An 18880-nucleotide genomic window follows, 5' to 3' on the forward strand; every position below is an offset into this window, starting at 1 on the left:
GGGGATTTTGTTAATGCCTGGAGCATCTCTCTTTCCCTTGATTCATGTTGGTTCTGGTGGAAACAGAGTCAATATTACACTTTTCAGTGATATTAGTTAAGCACTGCAGAAACTTCCAGCTTGTACAAGCCTTCCTTCTACTTTTGGAAAGATTGCTGTGGATCACCTACCTCCAGAACTTTTTGGGAAGACTGTGCCCTTCAATCTTCCCCTATGATTTTGGTTGAGAACTAGGTGAGATTGGAATGACCATGAGAACCTGATGACAGCCATGTGTCCTGTCTGCACATGAGCTACTTGTACCTCAGTATTAATGGTCCTGTCCCCCTCTGTCTCATCTGAAAAACATCTTGATACTGAGACTGGGCCAAGCCTGAATGAAGAATAATTCCATTGCACTGTTGTTAGATCTAATGTCTTGACAGAAAGAAACAGACTTTAAGATTCTTCCAACCAGCCCTTCTGCCTGGGTTGGTCAGGTTGTTGAAAGACTTTTTTGCATTACTGTTGAATTTGAAATCACTGAGCAGATCAGTCTCTTTTAACTGGTGTTTTCAGAGGGATCTGCTGAATTAAATATCCCAAGAGCCTCCCATTTTTGCATTTTCTGTGGGGAACAAGAAGTGCTGGGAGGAGTTGTCTCAGTCTCACAAGATTTTAGAGTCACTAAGCTCTGAAAGCTGCTCTTTGGAATTGTTAATTTGTTTTTGGTGATTATTTCTTGCTGTCCTACTCTTTCCAGTCCTGAGGAAGACTTCCATCCCACTTAAATGCTCTGTTTTTCTTTGAAGACTAATTCTGCTTGACCCCTATGGCTTTGAAAACAACATATAGAAGGGGTTTGGTGCTGTTTCCCCCTGCTTAGCCAAGATATAACAATTCTGTTGTTTCTCAATGCACAGAAAGTAATGTCTACACTGAAATTTTATCCAATAAGTTTTTCTCCTTGTTACGGTGTATGTTGTGGAAACCCAAGCTTTGTACCCTTGGTTTATCCTGTGGGAGGGACAGTTCTGCTCTACAGAACCAGAGGCATTCTGCCAATTCCCCACTGCTGTTTTTGTGCCCTGACCTTTCTCCTGGCTTACTCCTCTCCTACCCTAAGGGTGAGAGACAGCGAATGGAAGATGGAGTTACAGCTTCCTAGACATTTGACTGTTTTGTGTTTTGTACATCACGTTGTGGCTGACAGGACATTATTTTTTCTTCAGAAAAATACCTTGCATGCTAATCTCTGTGCATTAGCTGATCACAACATAAATGCTTGTCCATTAATCCAATGCCTTCCTGTGTGTCTTTCATCTCCATGCTCTCCGCTGTTCTCCTGTTTCACTTTTCTTCCTCTTTTGTCTTTAACTCAGCTTAATACAATCCACCTCAGTACCATAGCTCTGGGCAGTGGAAACAGGGACAGATACTGTAATCAGATGGATAGGCTGAGTTAATAAACCTGCCACCTGACGCTAAAGTGCTCTACAAAGGCCAGTCTTCAAGGGATTTTGACAAAGATGTTCCTTTCCACTATTTCTTTATCTGCTAGTAAGGGAAGCCTACTGACTTTTCTACTGTAGTAACAGTAGAATAAACTCCAGCTTATTTCCAGAGATTTCAACTATTATTATTATTGGTGCTCTTATACATTCTGATAGATTCGGTAGCTTGAGAGCAAAACTAAATGAAAAGTAGGGTTGGAATTACTCTGTCCTAACTTCTAAGTCTACCATGCGGATTTCTATATCTGAGATCCTCATCCTTGACTCCCTGTATAGGTGCTGCAGAGATGTAGGCACTTTCAACATCATGTAAGAGCAGCTTTACCAGCTTGGACCAAAGGATCACCCATAACCACTCTGGACAACCTGTTCTAGTGTTTGACCACCCTCACAGCTCAAGAACTTCTTAAATCGAGAGCGTGTGTGAGTTCACTGGTTCTTGATGAATTTTTCTTCCATTCATTGATGTGGTGTTTTTACTCCATTTCTGTTGTGCCTTTTGCAACCGGATATGTCTGTCACGTATTGGCCTCATAAGTCACCAACGTGCCTGTAACAAATGTGGATAAAGCCTTCCCAAATCTTCGTTCGCGAAGCCCAGCCATGAATGTTTGAGAGCTGCAGAAGTGCAGTGGCCATGAGTGCCACAGCCCAACTTCCAAGTGGTAAGAAAATGGTTTCTTTTGTTTAACTCATTTGATGCCTCTACACCAACATTTTTTTCCCTTTTTTTTTCTTTTTTTTTCTTGGTTGAAAGAAGCAATCCCTTCATCTCGCCTCCACTTTCTGTGTGATCTGTCACACATCCCAGTTGTTTGTCTTCCAGGTAGAAGAGGACTAGTTGCAATTTAACACTTTTCTCTTAAATATCTCTCAGTTCCCTGCATGATTCCTGAGTGGAGAGGAAGATGGGAGAAGAATCTAGAAATGCAGACAGTCTTCTGGATATTAGTCCTTGGATGGTTATACAGTGACACCTATTCCTTCCTAACAATTGCTAGTATTTTTTTCCTGGTTATTAGTGAATATTGTTTTTTATATTTTCACAGAACTGTTACTACTCCAGAACTTCTATCATGTGTTACTTTGCATTTACTTACATTGACTTTTTTCTATGACTTATCACTAAACTTCAGTACCTGCACTATACTTGGCAGTACTTTCAGTGTGTGACACTCCAGACCTGGGTTAGATGTATGCTTTAGCAGGAATGCCTGCTTCTCTTCACTAGTCCTCAGGGGAGGCTGAACCTTCCTCCCTATGGAGCCTTTTTTGCTAGCAAGTGTGTGTGAGAATAGACCTCAAAGTGCAGAGTTTCTATCAGCATAGAATTTGCTCACAAGCAGGTTGTTCTTCCTTTTGAAACTGTCTTGGGGGGATAACTGTCTCGGGAGGTCAAGGTGTCTTGCGTCTGCTGGACTATTTTCTGTAGCACTCTTAGCATGGCATTTTTTTCTGGACGTGGAAAGCAGCTCTCTCTGCAGAGGATGAGGTTTCTTGTGGAAGCACCAGTTGCTTCCCAGTAACTATGTCACATCATCTCTTCACTTGCCAGGTGATTTTTCTCCTCTTATTGAGAGATTGTTTGTGGTGATTCAAGAAAGCATTTGTTGAGATTTGGAGAGCAAACTTCAGAAGGAGTAATGAAGCAGACTTGCTGTTGGTTGTGTAACATCTGGGAACTAAATCATTACGTAAAACTCATAACAAATTTTTCAAATTTCATTATCTAAAACTGTGTTGCTGTGGCACTCTCCATGTCTGCATCAGAGTAAATCTATTAATAAACATAAATGTGAAGACTAAACAAATCCCGAAAGGTGATCTTGTTACAGTGCTTACTCAGCAGTCAGAGTGTCAAGTGCCATTTCCATTGTCTGGAGCAGCAGTTTGCTTGAATGATAATGTTTATAAAGGTCAGTGATGCTGCTTGCCCAGGAGATGTACCTGGGAAAGCCTTTTCTTGTTCCATGAACTCTGTCGCAGGATAGTTCAAGTATGACTAATAGGCATCTGTGTGAGCAGAGCTGAGATGATGCTGAAATGCACCTGGGGTCACGACTAACGGAACTCCAACTTTAGATAAAGGTTTTTCCCGAGTTATTTTGAAGGAGACTGGGGCTTGTTCAATGCATCCTGAGAGGGGACTTGATATCACAGAATGTCTGGGCTTGGAAGATATTAATGTAATCATTTAGAATTGTGAGATCACTTAGGTTGGAAAAGGCCTCTAAGATCATCTTGTTCAACATATCTACTTAGAGTTGGGTCACCCACAGCAGGTTTCCCAGGGCCGTGTCTAGTTTGATTTTGAATATCTGCAAGTTTGGAGACTCTCTTGGCAACCCATTCCAGTGTTTGACCACCCTCACAGTTATACACATATGTTTAAATGGAATTTCCTGTATTTGGTTCCCATTGCCTCTTGTTCACTCACTGGATACCATACAAAAGAGTCTGACTGTCTTCTTTACTCCCTGTCCCATCAGTTATTTATACATTGACAAGATCCCCCTGAACCTTCTCTTCTCCAGTCTAAACAGTCCCAGCTTTCTCAGCCTTTCTACATGTAAGAGTTACTTCAGTCCCTTGATCTTTGTGGCCCTTTGCTGCACTCGCACTGGTATGTCCATGTCTCTTGCACTGGGGAATCCAGAACTGGGCACAACACTTCAGATGGGTCTCACCAGCGCTGATGGGCAGGCTTTCCTCTCCTGAACTGCTGTGATACTCCTACCAATGTTGCCTTTGCTGTGAGGGCACCTCACAGTTCATGATCACCTTGGTGTCCATCAGCATGCCCTGGTCCTTTTCGACAAAGCTGCTTTCCAGCCTATTGTTCCCCAACATGGTACACAGGGATACTACTCCCCATGAGCAGACTTCCCATTTTCCCTTACTTAAAATTTGTGAGAATCCTGTTTGCTCATTTCTGCAGATTGTCAGGATTCCCTCTGACTGATGGAACAACCATCTGGTCCATCAACTGCTTCTACCAGTTCTGTTTCATCTGCATATCACACACAGGTTCAGAAACGCTCCTTAGTGTAACAAAAAACTTATCATTAGCCTCAACAGCAGAAAAGCTGCTTGCAGTTCCCTGTCCTGTCCCAAACCAGGACAATATAGGAGAGGATACTCATTGATTAAAGCTGTCTGAAGAGAAATAATCAATCAATCAATCAATCAATCAATCAGTCACTTTTTCTGAGGAGGGGTGATGTGTCTGCTTTCAGTATGAGGTTGGGATACAGCTAGGAAGTGCACTCAATTCCAACAACTGGGAAACGGTCCCAGGTCTTGCAGTTTAATCACAGCCTTTAGCTGTAACACTGTCCATATATGAGCACAATTCTCACTGAGTTTCGCAGCAGCCACCCCTGAAGATGTTTGAGCCTGTGGTGTGTTTTGGTCCTGTAATACAATAGGTAGGAGGAAAAACGTGTGCTGTGGAAGGAGTTGCTGTTACAGCTGTGAGGCAAAGAGCCCTTCAAAGTGTTACTCTGCTAAAGAAATCCCCTTCTCCATCCTATTAGTCAAAGCAACTGCTCTGTGTCAAAGCAGAACAAATACTTTTAGCCAAAAAGCTTTTCTAGCTGCTGTTTTGCTGGGGCCTTTTGGCCCTGCCTGATTGCTGTCCCCATACAAGGGGTTAGTGCAGTATGTGCCTTCATAAATTCCACTGTTGGGTTTCTATTGTCCCTTTGTTCTTTGTTACCAAGGAAGCCAAATATTATTTCTATCCTTGAAAGAAGTTGCAAATATGGGGAATGGCCTCAGTGAGAGGTGGGGAGAAATGGGACCTTGTGGAAAAATGCCTTTTGTGTTCTCTCTTATTGGCTTTGTAGAGATGATTGTGGTGATGTGGTAGAATGGGGCTGTTCTGTCTTTTCTCTGTTAGTCAGATGTCTTCATTATTATTGTTATTAACTTATATTCCAGACTAAGCAGTTCCTTCTCTTTATGTAGCCTTTCATCTCTTTTGTCATGTCTTGAAGTGGTACTGAGTACTCCTGGATAAAAATCAGTATGCATTTATATCTTTTTATCCCCAGGCTTTCTGTGACCCCTGTTACTTCACGTTCTCAGGTCCTTATTTTTTTTCCTGGCCTTCCCATGAATATAGAAATGGGATCATCTTCAACTGATATTTGGGAACTTCAACTGATATTTGAGATGCAGATGAAACTGATACCAGGTGAGGTGTGCTGGGAACTCTTCTCTGTCCTTCAGCTGGCAGACTGAGGTGTCAATTCTTGATCATAGAATCATGGAATGGTTTGGGTTGGAAGCGACCTTAAAGATCATCCAGTTCCAACTTCCCTGCCATGGGCAGGGACATCTTCCACTAGACCAGGTTGCTCAGAGCCCCATCCGGTATGGCCTTGAACATTTCCAGGGATGGGGCATCCACAATTTCTCCACCATAACCTGTTCCAGTGCCTCACCATCCCCACAGTAAAGAATTTCTTCCTCATACCTAATCTAACCCTGCCCTCCTTCAGCTTGAATCCATTGATGGCAACAGGGAGGAGGTAGAAACTGTCTGAATGCCTCTTTGGTCCTGAGGAACTAAATTAGTATGGTTAAACCTTTATATTAGTAAACTAAATAGCATCAGGGGGATGTGCTGACCACTGCCACACAATTATTCTGTCCAAAGTTTTGTACATATAGGGTCACCATTTGGACCTGAACTAACTAGCAAGTTCCTAGTTGTTGTCAGGGCATGGCTCAAGGGAGAGTGCAGACTATCCAAATAGACAACTTCACTTGTTTGGGAACAAGGAGGAGAATGTTGTCATTTTAGCTTATCAGTCAAGCTAGTGGTGTTTTGTCCTTCTCCCTCAGGGCTATGGATTGAGTCTGGGTATGTTTTATTTGTTTACATAAATGGAGTTTTTCTTCTGTTTTTGTGTGGGAACCACTTTAGGGTAATTTAAGGTTCTAAAGACAAAAGTTACAGTGGCAGCAAAACTTTAGGAATAGCAGAGACTGAAGAACACCAGAGTCTCTCCAAAGACTATGTTCTAGCACAACAGCCACTGCACTGCTGTGCCATAAATCCTCCTTCATCTGTGGGACCCCAGAGGGATCATGTTTGAGCTTGTTAGATTGGACTTCCTCAGCAGAGAGGGGTAAACCAGTTTCAGATACAGTTTATCTGACCTCTACTCCTTTTCTCAGTTCAACATCTACTTTAGAATAATATGTTTCACACCTGACAGTGTTTTCTTCTTTCTTCTGACTTCACAGAGAAAGCTCAAATGATAGCTAAATCCCATACATGGTGGGCTCTAAGGGGTAGTCTTCTAAATGGAAGTTTTCCTGCATGCTGTGGCTTTGCCCAGCCAGGAAGCAAAGCCACCTTCCCACAGATGCGAGAAAAAGAACAAGTCTGAGCACAATGATCTAATAAGGTCTAGATAATGAAGCCTAAACTAGGATAAACTAATTTAACCTGTAATTTTTAAAGCCCCAACAAGAACACTACAAGTTCTGTGGTCAACTGATGTGATTCTTCAGGAAAAATAGAACTGCAGTTAAATTGGTGAGATACTTTGAGACAGGCAAGGCTTTTCACCAGGAAGGTATAGCTTGTTTAACAAGTGGAAAGGAAGCCCTGCATTAATGATCTTCAGCCCAAGGTGAAGAGACTATCCTGCCTTTACTCCCAAGTACTAATTTCCTGTCCATTCCTGCAATGTCTTTTCCAAGAGGAGTATGTGGTAAATTGAGGTTAGTTGGCTTCAAGCTGGTTGGTCAGCCTGACAGCTCGAGTGGTGATGCTCAGGATGCCTATCTTTTGTTAGTATTGTTTATATCAAACAAAAAAAGAGCAATTTACCTCTGAAATCATCATTCCTGCTACCCTGACAACATTTACTGTGGCTTAAAGTTGTCTGGTTGCTGGTGAATAATAAATTCCCTCTTGGATGAAGTCAATGGCTTAAGCAGAAGATGCTGATCTGGCAGTTTTGCCTGGTGGCAGACAACTTGTTTGTTCTGTTAAGGCAATATTTGAGGGGTTTAGTCAAGTCACCAGATATAGAGCATATCAGAAATTATGGGAGACTTGTGAAAACCTACTTTTTTTTTTTTATTTATTTCTTCTATTTTCACAGCCAGTCGGAGCTTCCTTTTTTCCCGGATAATTTTTATCTCTGAGTAACACAGTCCTTTCTGCAAGCAGGTATGATTTGGAACTTGATCACATGGGGACATAAAGAGAGGTCACTTATGAAAGGATATTCTTGCTCAAAATCTTTATCTTTCTCCTTTCTACTATTTTGAGGCTGCTCTCTGTTCCTCCAGTTTCAAGTGACTCAGTCTCCACAAAGCTTCCAGCTGATTCTTGCTGGTAGGATAAGCTGCTGGGACCACACTTCTAGTTGACAAATGAGAAAGAGATTTTTTTATATAGTCTACTATAGTCTGCATCTCCTTTTGTTTTTCCTTTTTAATTTCCTTCTTTTTCCCCTACTTTGTTTTATCCTTTCACTGTTTAGCCTTTTCTATCTTGTCTTCAGTCTCTCCTCATCTCCCTTCCTCTCTTGGGGTTCATAAAGCTGCCAAGGCCTGGCCAAAGCAAAGAGAAATATGCATTTTACAGGCGAAGGTCATGTGGAGGGCACTCCATAGTTCTTATTGCAGGTCCTGGGGAAAAGGATGCAAGTTGTTTTCGGAGCTGTTGCTTTCATTAAATATGACAAATTGACCCTAAATAAGAGTAAATAAATAAAATACGGAATGTAAAGCAGAAGGAAAAGGGAGATATTAAAATCCCAGAGCTGGAAATGAGCTTTTGCCTTATTTTTGAATTTTCTTGGGACATGAGTTCTAGGAGAATTAAACACAAGGTCTCTAGTCTAGAGGGAAATCACAAGTGTAGGTCCTCTGCAGTGTCTCAGCAGAGCTCATGCTTCTAGTCTTTGAGCAGTAGCTGCCCATCCCACCATAGGCAGCAATTTGTCTTTTCCCCCCCTCCAAATTTCCTTGTTCTTCAGTGGAAAAATTGCTAGGTGGTAAAGCAACCCAGAGTGATTTGAACTCCTTGTGCATGGAGATTTGCCTATCCCCTACCCTCATTAGACAGCAGCAAATGAGAGAGCCCTTGAATTTCACAGTTTGCAATGCAAAAATCTTTTAATAAAAATGACCACTGGAGCATTGAAGTGCTTGTTAAAATCAGAGAGGGAGACCACAGCCTGATGGGAAGTGCTTTCCTGTAGGAAAGCTTTTCACTGCCAAGTTGGTGTTTGCATGTGTAAGTCACTCTGTATTATTTCATGCAAGGTAACAGGATTTCACATTTGCTCTCTGGGATTACAGGAATTTTTCAACATTTTCACCTGCCAGTTGGAATCTGCTGTTTTCAGGGATGTGTGGTCACTCTGAGAGCCCCAGAGCTGGCTCCTGGTGCTGTGTGGAAAGCACTCAAATCTTTTTGTCATGGTTTTAGCAGCAGCTCCTCTGGGGTTATGCACTTTTGCCTTCCCTCCTGCCATTTGCCCTAGTCTAAATAAAACTGCCATCTCTCTGTACTCATAGTCCTGCCAGAAAAATTTCTTGTGAATGGGCAGAAATCTGTTTATTTAGTGTTGGTGTCTTTTAGCCCTTGTCAGATTGTCATGGCTTAATCCTTGATTTGCTAAGAGAATTGGTCAGTGCACATAAAGTCTTGTCTGTCACTTGCGTGGTCAAATAACCACTTTCTTTGTCCCAGAGTGATATGCTATGCAAAAGGTTTCTTTTAATTTGAGTGGTAACAGGATACTTCCCTGTGACTCCCAATAAAGCTCTGGGCAAAGGGCAGGCTGCTTTTAGCCATGTCTTCTGCTATAGCTCTGCTGAGGCTCATGGCTGATTTATAGTTCCCTTGCTCCATGTTTCCAGTACAGAAACAAACCTTTCCCTCTATGTTTGTAATGGTGAAAGTCTGTGTTTTGGTCAAATTGGGTCATTCCCAACCTTCCCAGGTTGGTGCTCTGTCACACCGTGTGGGGACATGAATGAACTGTCACAGACATGCAGCTGCTTTCATGACAGATGCTGAGTGCTTCCTACTTCCAGAGAAGATATGGGACTGAATTTTCTTCAATTTATGGTGAACTGGTAAGCCTTATGTTTTCAAAGTACTAGAGGAAAAAGCAGAAGGTGCATTCATTGGGTATGAGGGTGCACCAGGAAGCTGTTGTCAGGCACTATGCTCACCAACATTGACTTCTCCGTGGGTGGGATTTGATGGAGATAGAGGTGCCTTGCAGAGACTTAGAGGGTGCTTCTTCTCTGGGTGAGGAGACAGTGATTGTTTGCAGATGGACAACACAGACCATGGAAGTGGAAATCCTGTGCTATGCTGTGCTATTCTACTTTATTCTGTTCTATTTCATGGATTACGTGATGGAGGAACATGTTGCTCCCCATAAAATGTTCTTGGCTGCTTGAATAAGCAGTGAGACCTTCAGTGAACTCAGAGTATGTCCTGAAGGAGGTGCATGGATCCAGCTCCCAACTCCTTTCCCTGTTACATAAGAATTGGTTAATCATGTGGGCAACACATGAGTAAGTTGGTCCATGGCCCTTGAGAAATGGCACAAATTTGATTTCAGAAATTTTAGTGACTGGACCAGAAGGTGAAGAACAGCTGTCAGACTCTTGCCCTAAGACCCATCGATGCTTGTAGGAACGTCTGAGTGTGGGGACAGACCCTGTTTGAGCTCTTGGTCTTCACTGCAGGCAGTGCTGCTTTCTGCTGCAGGGATTGTTTTTTCTTAGCTAGGTTCTTCCCATTTGCGCCTCAGGTTTGTAATTATGTTGATTTTCAAGGTCAAATTTGTTTTCCATAGGAATTTTCACCAGAAGGGGTGGGATCAAGTGGACTTTATTGTAAAAGTGCAAGTCCAAATGAACACCAGTGAGACTCGTCTACACAAGAAAAGGTGCATTGGTAGTTATGCATGTACTGTAGAAAATTATATAGGTATCATTATGACAGCCTAATTATATCACTGTAGTTTTGTTGTTAAAAATCTCTTGTATATGAGCTACCTAGAGAAAACTGTCCTTTGAAAAAAATATGCCTTAATTTAGAAGAGCTACGTGACCCTGGTGTTGTGAGCACTTTATTGCTACTTAGAATGCAATGGCAAGGCCAGAGCGAGCAGTGCTGTGATTTATGTGTGAGATGACTCTGTTTTGGAAAGGACTTGGTTGAGAGCCAAGGAGAAAGAGCCAATTGATGCTGCTTAGGAAGTATCACCCGCGTAGTTCCTTCAGCTATAAAGTGATGACCTTAACACTTATTACAGCTGTATCTCTAGAATGAAATAGTGTCCAGCTTGTCACAGAGCGTGGAATTGACCTTTAGGGGCTGTTAGAAGTATACTCTAAATCTCTCTCAAAATTACAGCTCTCATTCTCTGAGTACTGAACAAACCCCATAAGGCTTCCTAAGGCGACCTGGCAATTACCTTTAGGTTATGCTATGAGATATATTTTATAAATATGATTGTGCTACGTGCAATATAGTTTATATGATTGATACATAATACATACTAATGCATGCTAAATTATACTTTTTTCCAATTAAAGTAAGACATTAATATTTATAATGCTGTAACTCTAACATATTAATTACATAATGTATTAATATTTATAATGCTATAACACTATTTTAACAAAGCGTTCTAAGAAATTTAGCACTGCAAAAAATGAACTCCACAGTTATTGTGGTGTTCAGTCTTCTTCTGCAACTTAAATTATGTAAAATATTCTGCAAGGTTGGTTGGTTGTTTTTTTTTTTTAACACACGTGTATATATATGTCTCCATATAAATATATTATATATATAGAATAGAATAGAATCAGAGAATAGAATATGCTGAGTTGGAAGGGATGCATCAGGATAATTGAGTCCAACTCCTAACCCTATGCAGGACACCCCAAGAATCACACTATGTGCCTGAGAACGTTGTCCAAATGCTTCTTGGACTTGTATATATACACATGTACACACACATGGAATTTTTAGTGGGAAGTGTTAGGAGTTGCCAAATCTGTCATCCTGATAGAGGCAGGGCAGCAAACAGCCCTGTGTCCCCAGGTGTGGGCAGCTGGGATGCTGAGCTTCTGTTCCTGACAGTGTGAGTCTGCCAGGCCATGCAGATCACAGGCAGAAACACTTGGGACTCACGCAAACACAAAAAGCACCAGTGGCCTCATCCTGTTCCCCTCTCCAGCTGAGCAGGATGAAAGCCTGTTAGTAGAAAATATGCACACATACGGTCATTGTGGATCCTTAGACAGTCCATGCAGCAGCTGGCACAGGGGTCTCTCATCCTTAGTCCCCTCACACACAGACGTGTGTGTGCAGACGGGTCTCTCAGTTGACTCTCTGAGGCCTGGTCTTCCCCAGCCTGAACCTCCCGGCCTCTCCTGTTGACAACTCACATCCTCTCTGGTCTCTCCAGTATTTGACCCAGACTTTTGGCTTCTTTCATATCTGGTTCCCAGAGCTTTTATTCTCCTTGCCAGCTAGTCCATCTTGATAGTCACTGGTGATCACAGGTGGACGGACCTACACACTGCACACCCTCACTTGCTCCGGTGGCAGAACACGATCATGGACCCTCTGACCTGTGGTCCAACTCTGGCTGCTGTCACCCCCATACATGCACATGAACATAGATCATTGGGACAGGCTTTTATCTGAAATAAGGGAGCAGGAATAAGTAGCTGGAGAGAGGGTGGCAAGTTGGCAAAGTCCTGGTGCAGTGCCTTCCAGCCAAATTCTCTGTGCTGTCAAATTTCCTTCAACATCATGGCTGCCTGCAACCATACAGATAGTGAAACAAGAGTTTTTTAAATATTCCGTAAATTCAAAGGAGGTGAAGGGTGAGCCCCTTGAATTACAGGTCATGATACTGGTACATGATTATAAGAAAAACAAACTAGAGGGAGTCCAGGGGAGGGCCAGTAGGACAGTTTGGGTCTGAAGAACATGGTGTAGGAGGGGATGGCAGAGAAGAGAAGGCTGAGCAGTATCCAGATGCTTCCTTCTGCATCCTAAAAATGGGTATAGATACATCAAATCTAGGCTCCTCATGGAGGTGCAGACTAAAAAAGCAGAAGGCAAGAGACATGAGTTGGGACAGGGAAAATTCTGAGCACTTATTTGACAAAACATTTGAATGAGAAGGATGGTGAAACCCTGGCATGGGTGTTTCAGAGGCTGGAGGGTCACTGTCCTTGGTAGCCCTTGTTTAGGGCTGAACAGAGTCCTGAGCAGCTTGATCTCACTTTGATATCAGCCCTAATCTGAGCAGCAGTTTGGGCTAGGTGACCTGCAGGAGGTCCTTCCGGGATAAATATTCCCTGATTCTAGAAAGACAAGCATTAAAAAAAATTATATTTTTTTTATAAACTGCTCAGTTCCCTTTTCAAAATATGGAAGATCAGAAAAAAAATAAACCTCCCTACCCATAAGGGCTTTTAAAATCTGTTTTGAAAACAAGTAAGTTCTCAAGAAACCATGGATTTAAGGGACATTTTAAGAAAATCATCTAAGATGATGTTCAAATAGCAAAAAAGATTTTTGTATCGAATTTTTAGACCAACTGTTAAAAGTTATAGACCCCAAATACTTGCAGTTCAAGTTGCTTATTAAATTCTCCAGAGTAACTCCAACAGTTTGTGGAAAGGCTAAAGTGTTTTATTAAATTCTGTAGGAGTTTACAGTTAGGGAATTTAAGGGATTAATTAGCAATAATCCTCAATAGTATCTGTGTAATATTCAAGCCTGCAGAGTTGAAAATGACCGTAATTCATTCCTGTCACCCCTAGCCTTCATCAATCTAATTTCCAGTACCTTCTCATCCTTACACAAACCCAGGAGACCTATGAAATACTGCTCAGCATTTACAAAACCTTACCTTGTTTAGCCTTGAAATGCTGGCAGTCAGCTGCAGTTCTAAATTCCCTCTTGTTTCAAAGCCATACTTATGAATTAGCACTGGATGCTATTTGGGGCCATAACTGCAGCACAAAATATCAGATAGCGGGCAAGGAACTGTTCATTTAAAATAAGAATATTTTCCTAAATATGCTAACAACACGTTCAAGTTTAGTCAGAGCTGTACTGTGTCTGAAAGGTGAAAGGGTTGGGGAGTAGCTGAAGTGAAAGCAAATCTCTCTGTAGAAGGTCTGTAATAGCAAGTTTTAATCTCCTGTATTAGTAACAAAGCAAAACAAACCCTATTTGTCCCTAGTAGTCTGCTCTGTGATTTGAGAGAGCTGCTTTTACTGCTGCAACCACAGGATTATCAGTAATGCCTGGTATGAAATGCATTCATTGAGTTCCCTGCTCTGGCTTCAAGCCTTGCCTGGGGTCACATTTCAGCCCTGTTGGCCCATCCTCATGGCATGTCACTCGATTCCACTGCCTTAGCACTGTTTCTGTGAGATGTTATGGGTATCAGTGCTCTGCATATAAAGAATAAGCTGAAATTCTCCAATCCATAGCCTACCTGAAAAACTGTGGTTTAGGGGTAGTCTGAGCTCCAGAAAGGTGTCCAATTAAGCTCTTGCCTGATAAAAAGTTCTGTTTTGCATTGTGTCTCTAAAACATCTACAAGAAAGCTGAGGAAACTAGAAGAAAATAACAGTAGATACTGAAAAAAGCAATATGGATTTGGAAAATAAGAGGATTAAAAATAAAAGAATATGTGTCAACCAGCAACAAGGGAATACTTTATTGACTAGCGCAGTTAATTTCAGTGACTTCATGTGTTTCAGATAATAGAAAATAGCTTATTTCTAAGTATAATGTCTTTTTTCATGAGATTGATTTTTCTCTATGATATGTATGCACTTCTGTATTTTTAACCACAAGAGCTCAAAATGGGATATTTTAAGAAGACATTACAATAGCTTGGATATAGCTTGATGCAGATATTAATGAGGCTCTGGCTTTAATTATATGTAGTAGTTCATTAACCCTTAGAATCCTTTGATTTTTCTTGTAATTTATTAGAAGGTTTGGATCATATCCAAGCTGTAAAAAGAGTTGGTTTTATTGTGATTGTGATTGTTTCTATTCTTCCAGCATGTTCCCACACAGATGTTTCCTGGGGAAGATGACATTTTTGTTCTGATGATTGGTGAGCTGATCTGTTGCTATGTGCCTTGTCAAGCAAAACTGGAACTGTTTATAGTGGAAACAGGAGAAGAGGACTTACTGGTTTTAGACAAGCAGTGTGGTTTATGGTTAAATAGGATATATGGATGAGTGTTTGTGTGCTCTACTATTATCATAGACTCTTAGAATCATAGACCTTAAAGGCTATCTCATTTCAACCCCCCTGCCATGAGCAGGGACACTTTCCACTAGACCAGGTTGCTCAGGGTCTGGGATGCTCCAGGGTTGTGGCATCTACAACCTCTCTGGGCAACCTGTTCCAGTGCCTCACCACCTTCACAGTAAAGAATTTCTTCCTAAGAGGAGACTCTTTCAGTTTAAAGCCATTCTGCCTTGTCCCATACCCTTGTGAAATGTCACTCTCTAGTCTTCTTGTAAGCCCCCTTTACCTACTGGAAGGTGTATTATCCTACTTCTGAATGGAGTGGACTCTATTATACCATCTGTGCTCCTGTGAACCACTTCATCAACTGCTTTGGTTTCAAAAAGGTAGGGCTATAGCTCCATGAAAGTAAGTAAAGGATGATGTTTAGATTTACAGTTTCTGTAAAATGACGATATTCTGTATGAAGCTGTTATGTTTCTCTACCTTGCCTATGCGTTAAAGTTTAGAACTGACTGCTGGATGAGAACTGAGAAACAGTTTCCTGTAGAGGCAATAGTTCAAATCATTCTTGGGAGCTGACATTACTGGGAGGGATAAAGTTACCGTCAGCATTAAGCATTGTGTTTGGTGACTAGTGAAGAATAATTGCTGATGACTGATAGGAGGCAAACTCTGCACTTTGGAAAAATAAATTGCAAGTGGTGTTTGAAAGGAACATTTCCTTCTTGTTAGAGGGAAAAATGATCTATCATTTTTGTGATGTGTTTCTTTTGGTTGTTTATTCTGTCTTCAGAATGCAAATCCCCTCTTTGGTAGTGATACCGGTCTTCTGAATCAAGGAGATGTTTAGCTCTTGAGTCCTATACATTGGCTTAATTTGGGAGTAAGAAAGCCTACCATCAAAGATTCCATGTCCTTGACACAGTCCTTAAAAAAAGAGAAGTGCTAAACCCAAAATATTTTGTAATTGCTTTTGTTATCCCAGGTTTTCAAAACATGTAGCATTTGGAAAAGTTTTGGTGAGCTTAATGTGTTAGATTTCTTTTACGCTTTTACCATATTTTGAAATGAAATATATGTTTTTAAAGAGAAGCTCAAATTACCTGTTGCTTTAATATTGTCTTCCCTAGACAGGCAGATTAGTGAACAAACAAAAAAAATCCTCATAAAATAATGAGAATTTATGTCATTTCCATTCCAAGATGAACCAAGACAATACAGAGTACATTTGTCTGTAGAAGTACAGATGGGATCTTAGAATCATAGAATATTTTTCTCAAATAATTCCTTGCCTTCGGGTCCTAGACCTGACACTGGTGATTTCGCATTCTAGAATTTATGGATGAAGTAAGGAATAGCAGATGTCTTTGGTCATCTTTAAAAGTAGCCTGCCTTATCTTTGTTTGGAGCAGACACTTGTAAGGCTGCAGCTTATATCCCAGATAATGATGCAGAGACATAAACTTGAGTGGGAATGATGACATCATCTGATAACACCTTTACATCTCAGTTTCTTGACTGCCATATTTTGTGGCCTATGAATAACTACTGGTGATCTGCTGTATCATTTTACTAACCCAAAATAGGTTCTTGCAGCCATCCAAGAGATTTTTTCATGCTTTCCAGGAAAGAGCCAAAGAGCTTTGTAAGCTCTTCCTTGTGTACTTATGGAGTGCTTCTTACCGTGGTATACAAGTGCCATTAAAGTCCTCAAGCACCTTCTTTCACTAAGGAGCATCCCAGTAATTCCCTCCCTGGTACTGCATGTAATGGTACAAAAGGTCGCTTGGAGACTTGTTACTGAAAAATCAGCAAGGGTCCTGAAAATAATTTGGATTTTGGGTTAGCGAACTGTGAATCAGTGGGTAATGAAATGCCAATGCATTCAAAAGAACTACCGATGATGTAGTACAAATCTGGGACATTTAAAGAGGAAAAAAAACCCATTAATTCTCTACAGGCACTTCCTTTTGCTCTTTGAAGAACATCATCTCCTCTGACCATGCATGTGCCTGATCTAGTATCTTCTCTCTGACAGTGGTCAGTGCCAGATGTTTCAGACATTGTGCTTTGCTTATTATTAGTCAGTCACCATCAAAGCATTCAATCCCTTCAATATCTTGAGACGAAAGGAAGGAGCTGTTTCAACAAGTGATGTGCACTAATTGCAGGGGTTGGAACCTTCCCTGATCCTGAATTGGCGATATGAAAGGCATGCCCTAGGATGGCTGTTCTGACAGAGTAATTGAATATTCAAAGGAGCCAGCAGAGTCTTGACAGCACTTTGGTTGTATTTCTTTGGCTCCCTAATAGGTCAGCCTCAGGGAAAAGTCCTAATGCGCTGGAGTAACAGCGTGGAAAGTGGGTTTTAACATTCTGTGTTATATTCTGAGTCTGCAGTTTTCTTTCCCTGATACCCATCTTGTATAGTTGCTTTACTTTTGAGGGAGAAGAGCTGATCTAAGTTCGGGACTAGGTGTGCAGTATCCCACAGAGCATGTATTCTACTGACTGGGAAAGGAGATCCACCCCAGTAGTTCATTTTATCCCAGAGTGTTTCCTTGAACAAGTGAGATAAAGGTACTAAATTAAATAGTGCTCTTTCCTGATCTGATGCAGCCCTGTCACTTAATCTAATTATTCGGGCTGTGTCTGAACCTTTTCCTTATGAGCAAATGCTACCCTGAGGACTTGGAATTTAACATGCTGATTTGAGTAAATATTTATTTGGCACAGACCTCGAGGCGCTGCAGCAACAGAACTGATAAATAAGAACTACAGGCTAAAATTTAGAGAAATCAGAGAACCCAGCCTTTGCAGTGGCAGTTTGGATGCTGAAGCTAAATTACTGTGTGTTGGTTATCTCTAAGAACAGTGATTGTAGTTGTTTTAGACATGTTGAAATTTGCTCAGATAAGTGTTCTTTCACAGAACTCCTGAGCTAGGTTTCAGTGTTGGTATGGAAGCAGATCTACTGCCAGTAAAACTGGATATAGGTCATACTATTTTGGATAGTAAGAGGAAATTGCTGGATATGGTTTTAGAGACAGAGAAAAAACACCACAACCGTTTATCTTAGTGGGGAAAATATACCCGACAGGTGTGTCTACAAGGATACCTAGAGTTGATGTGGGAATGATTCTGAGCAAGCCATGTGAATTCTCTCAAACCACATGTGTTTCCCTGTGTGCATTGTCATGTCTTGGAAGGCAGGATGGTGAGTATGAGGAAGCAGGAATGAATGGTAACTCATACGAAGCTGGGTCCTCAGTGTAGTCAAGGTGTTGAGGGTCTAGAGAGTGTCTTTGGCTGCCAGGAAGGCAAGGGTACTGGAACATGTGATAAACAATGAGAAACTGAGGGAGCTGATCTGTTCATCTAGAAGTAAAGAATAAGGAGAGCGGGATCTAATTACTGTTTTATATTAACTTAAGGTATAGACAAAATGGAACCAGTCTTCTCCCTGAAAGGTACCAAAGGGTACAGAAATGCACCAATGAAAAAAACAGAGAGAACAAATAAAAAAAAAATCATAGCATGGGAAATTCCAATTGCATGGAATGAAAAAATTTTTCACTGTGGAAGTTGTTAAGCATTGGCACAGTTTGCTCAGAGAGTTTGTGGAGGTCCCAATCTTGGGTATATCCAGAACTGGACAAAGCCTTGGGAAACCTGGACTAAATTGGCTCCGGTTTGAACAGAAGGCTGGACTAGATGACTTGCAGAGGTAGCAACCTGAGTTATTCTGTGATTATGGGCCACCAAGAGAACAGTCATAATTCAAAAAAAAAAAAAAAGAAAAGAAGTCTCAGGTTCCCTTTTAGGTATTTGTCCAGGGATTATTTGCTTCTCTTAATGGTTTTGCCTTTTCTCTGTACTCTGCCTCTTAGGAAACAGTCTACCAGCAACCATCCCACAATGCCCTGTCTCTTTCGTTCCATTTCCTCTGGATCTTTAGTTAATGTAAAACAGTAATAAGATCCCACTCTTCTTATTCCTTATTTCTCTTAGATGAACAGACTAGCCCTTAGTTTCTCATTATTTATCGTATCCTCTGCAGAGGAAGAGAAGGATAGGGACAGG

General features: G+C 41.3%; 1 protein-coding gene across 1 annotated transcript in view; it reads left to right on the plus strand.

The window, feature by feature from the left end:
* Window positions 1-11689: 11689 nt before the first annotated feature.
* EVA1A (eva-1 homolog A, regulator of programmed cell death) overlaps window positions 11690-18880 on the plus strand; it is a 162716-nt gene continuing 155525 nt past the window's right edge. Inside the window, exon 1 of the mRNA XM_032684384.1 lies at window positions 11690-11753. Within this exon, the coding sequence (XP_032540275.1) occupies window positions 11744-11753 (10 nt within the window). The 5' untranslated portion in view covers window positions 11690-11743. The remainder of the gene's footprint in view (window positions 11754-18880) is intronic.

Source organism: Chiroxiphia lanceolata, chromosome 3 (assembly GCF_009829145.1).
Source record: "Chiroxiphia lanceolata isolate bChiLan1 chromosome 3, bChiLan1.pri, whole genome shotgun sequence".
Taxonomy (NCBI): Eukaryota; Metazoa; Chordata; class Aves; order Passeriformes; family Pipridae; genus Chiroxiphia; species Chiroxiphia lanceolata.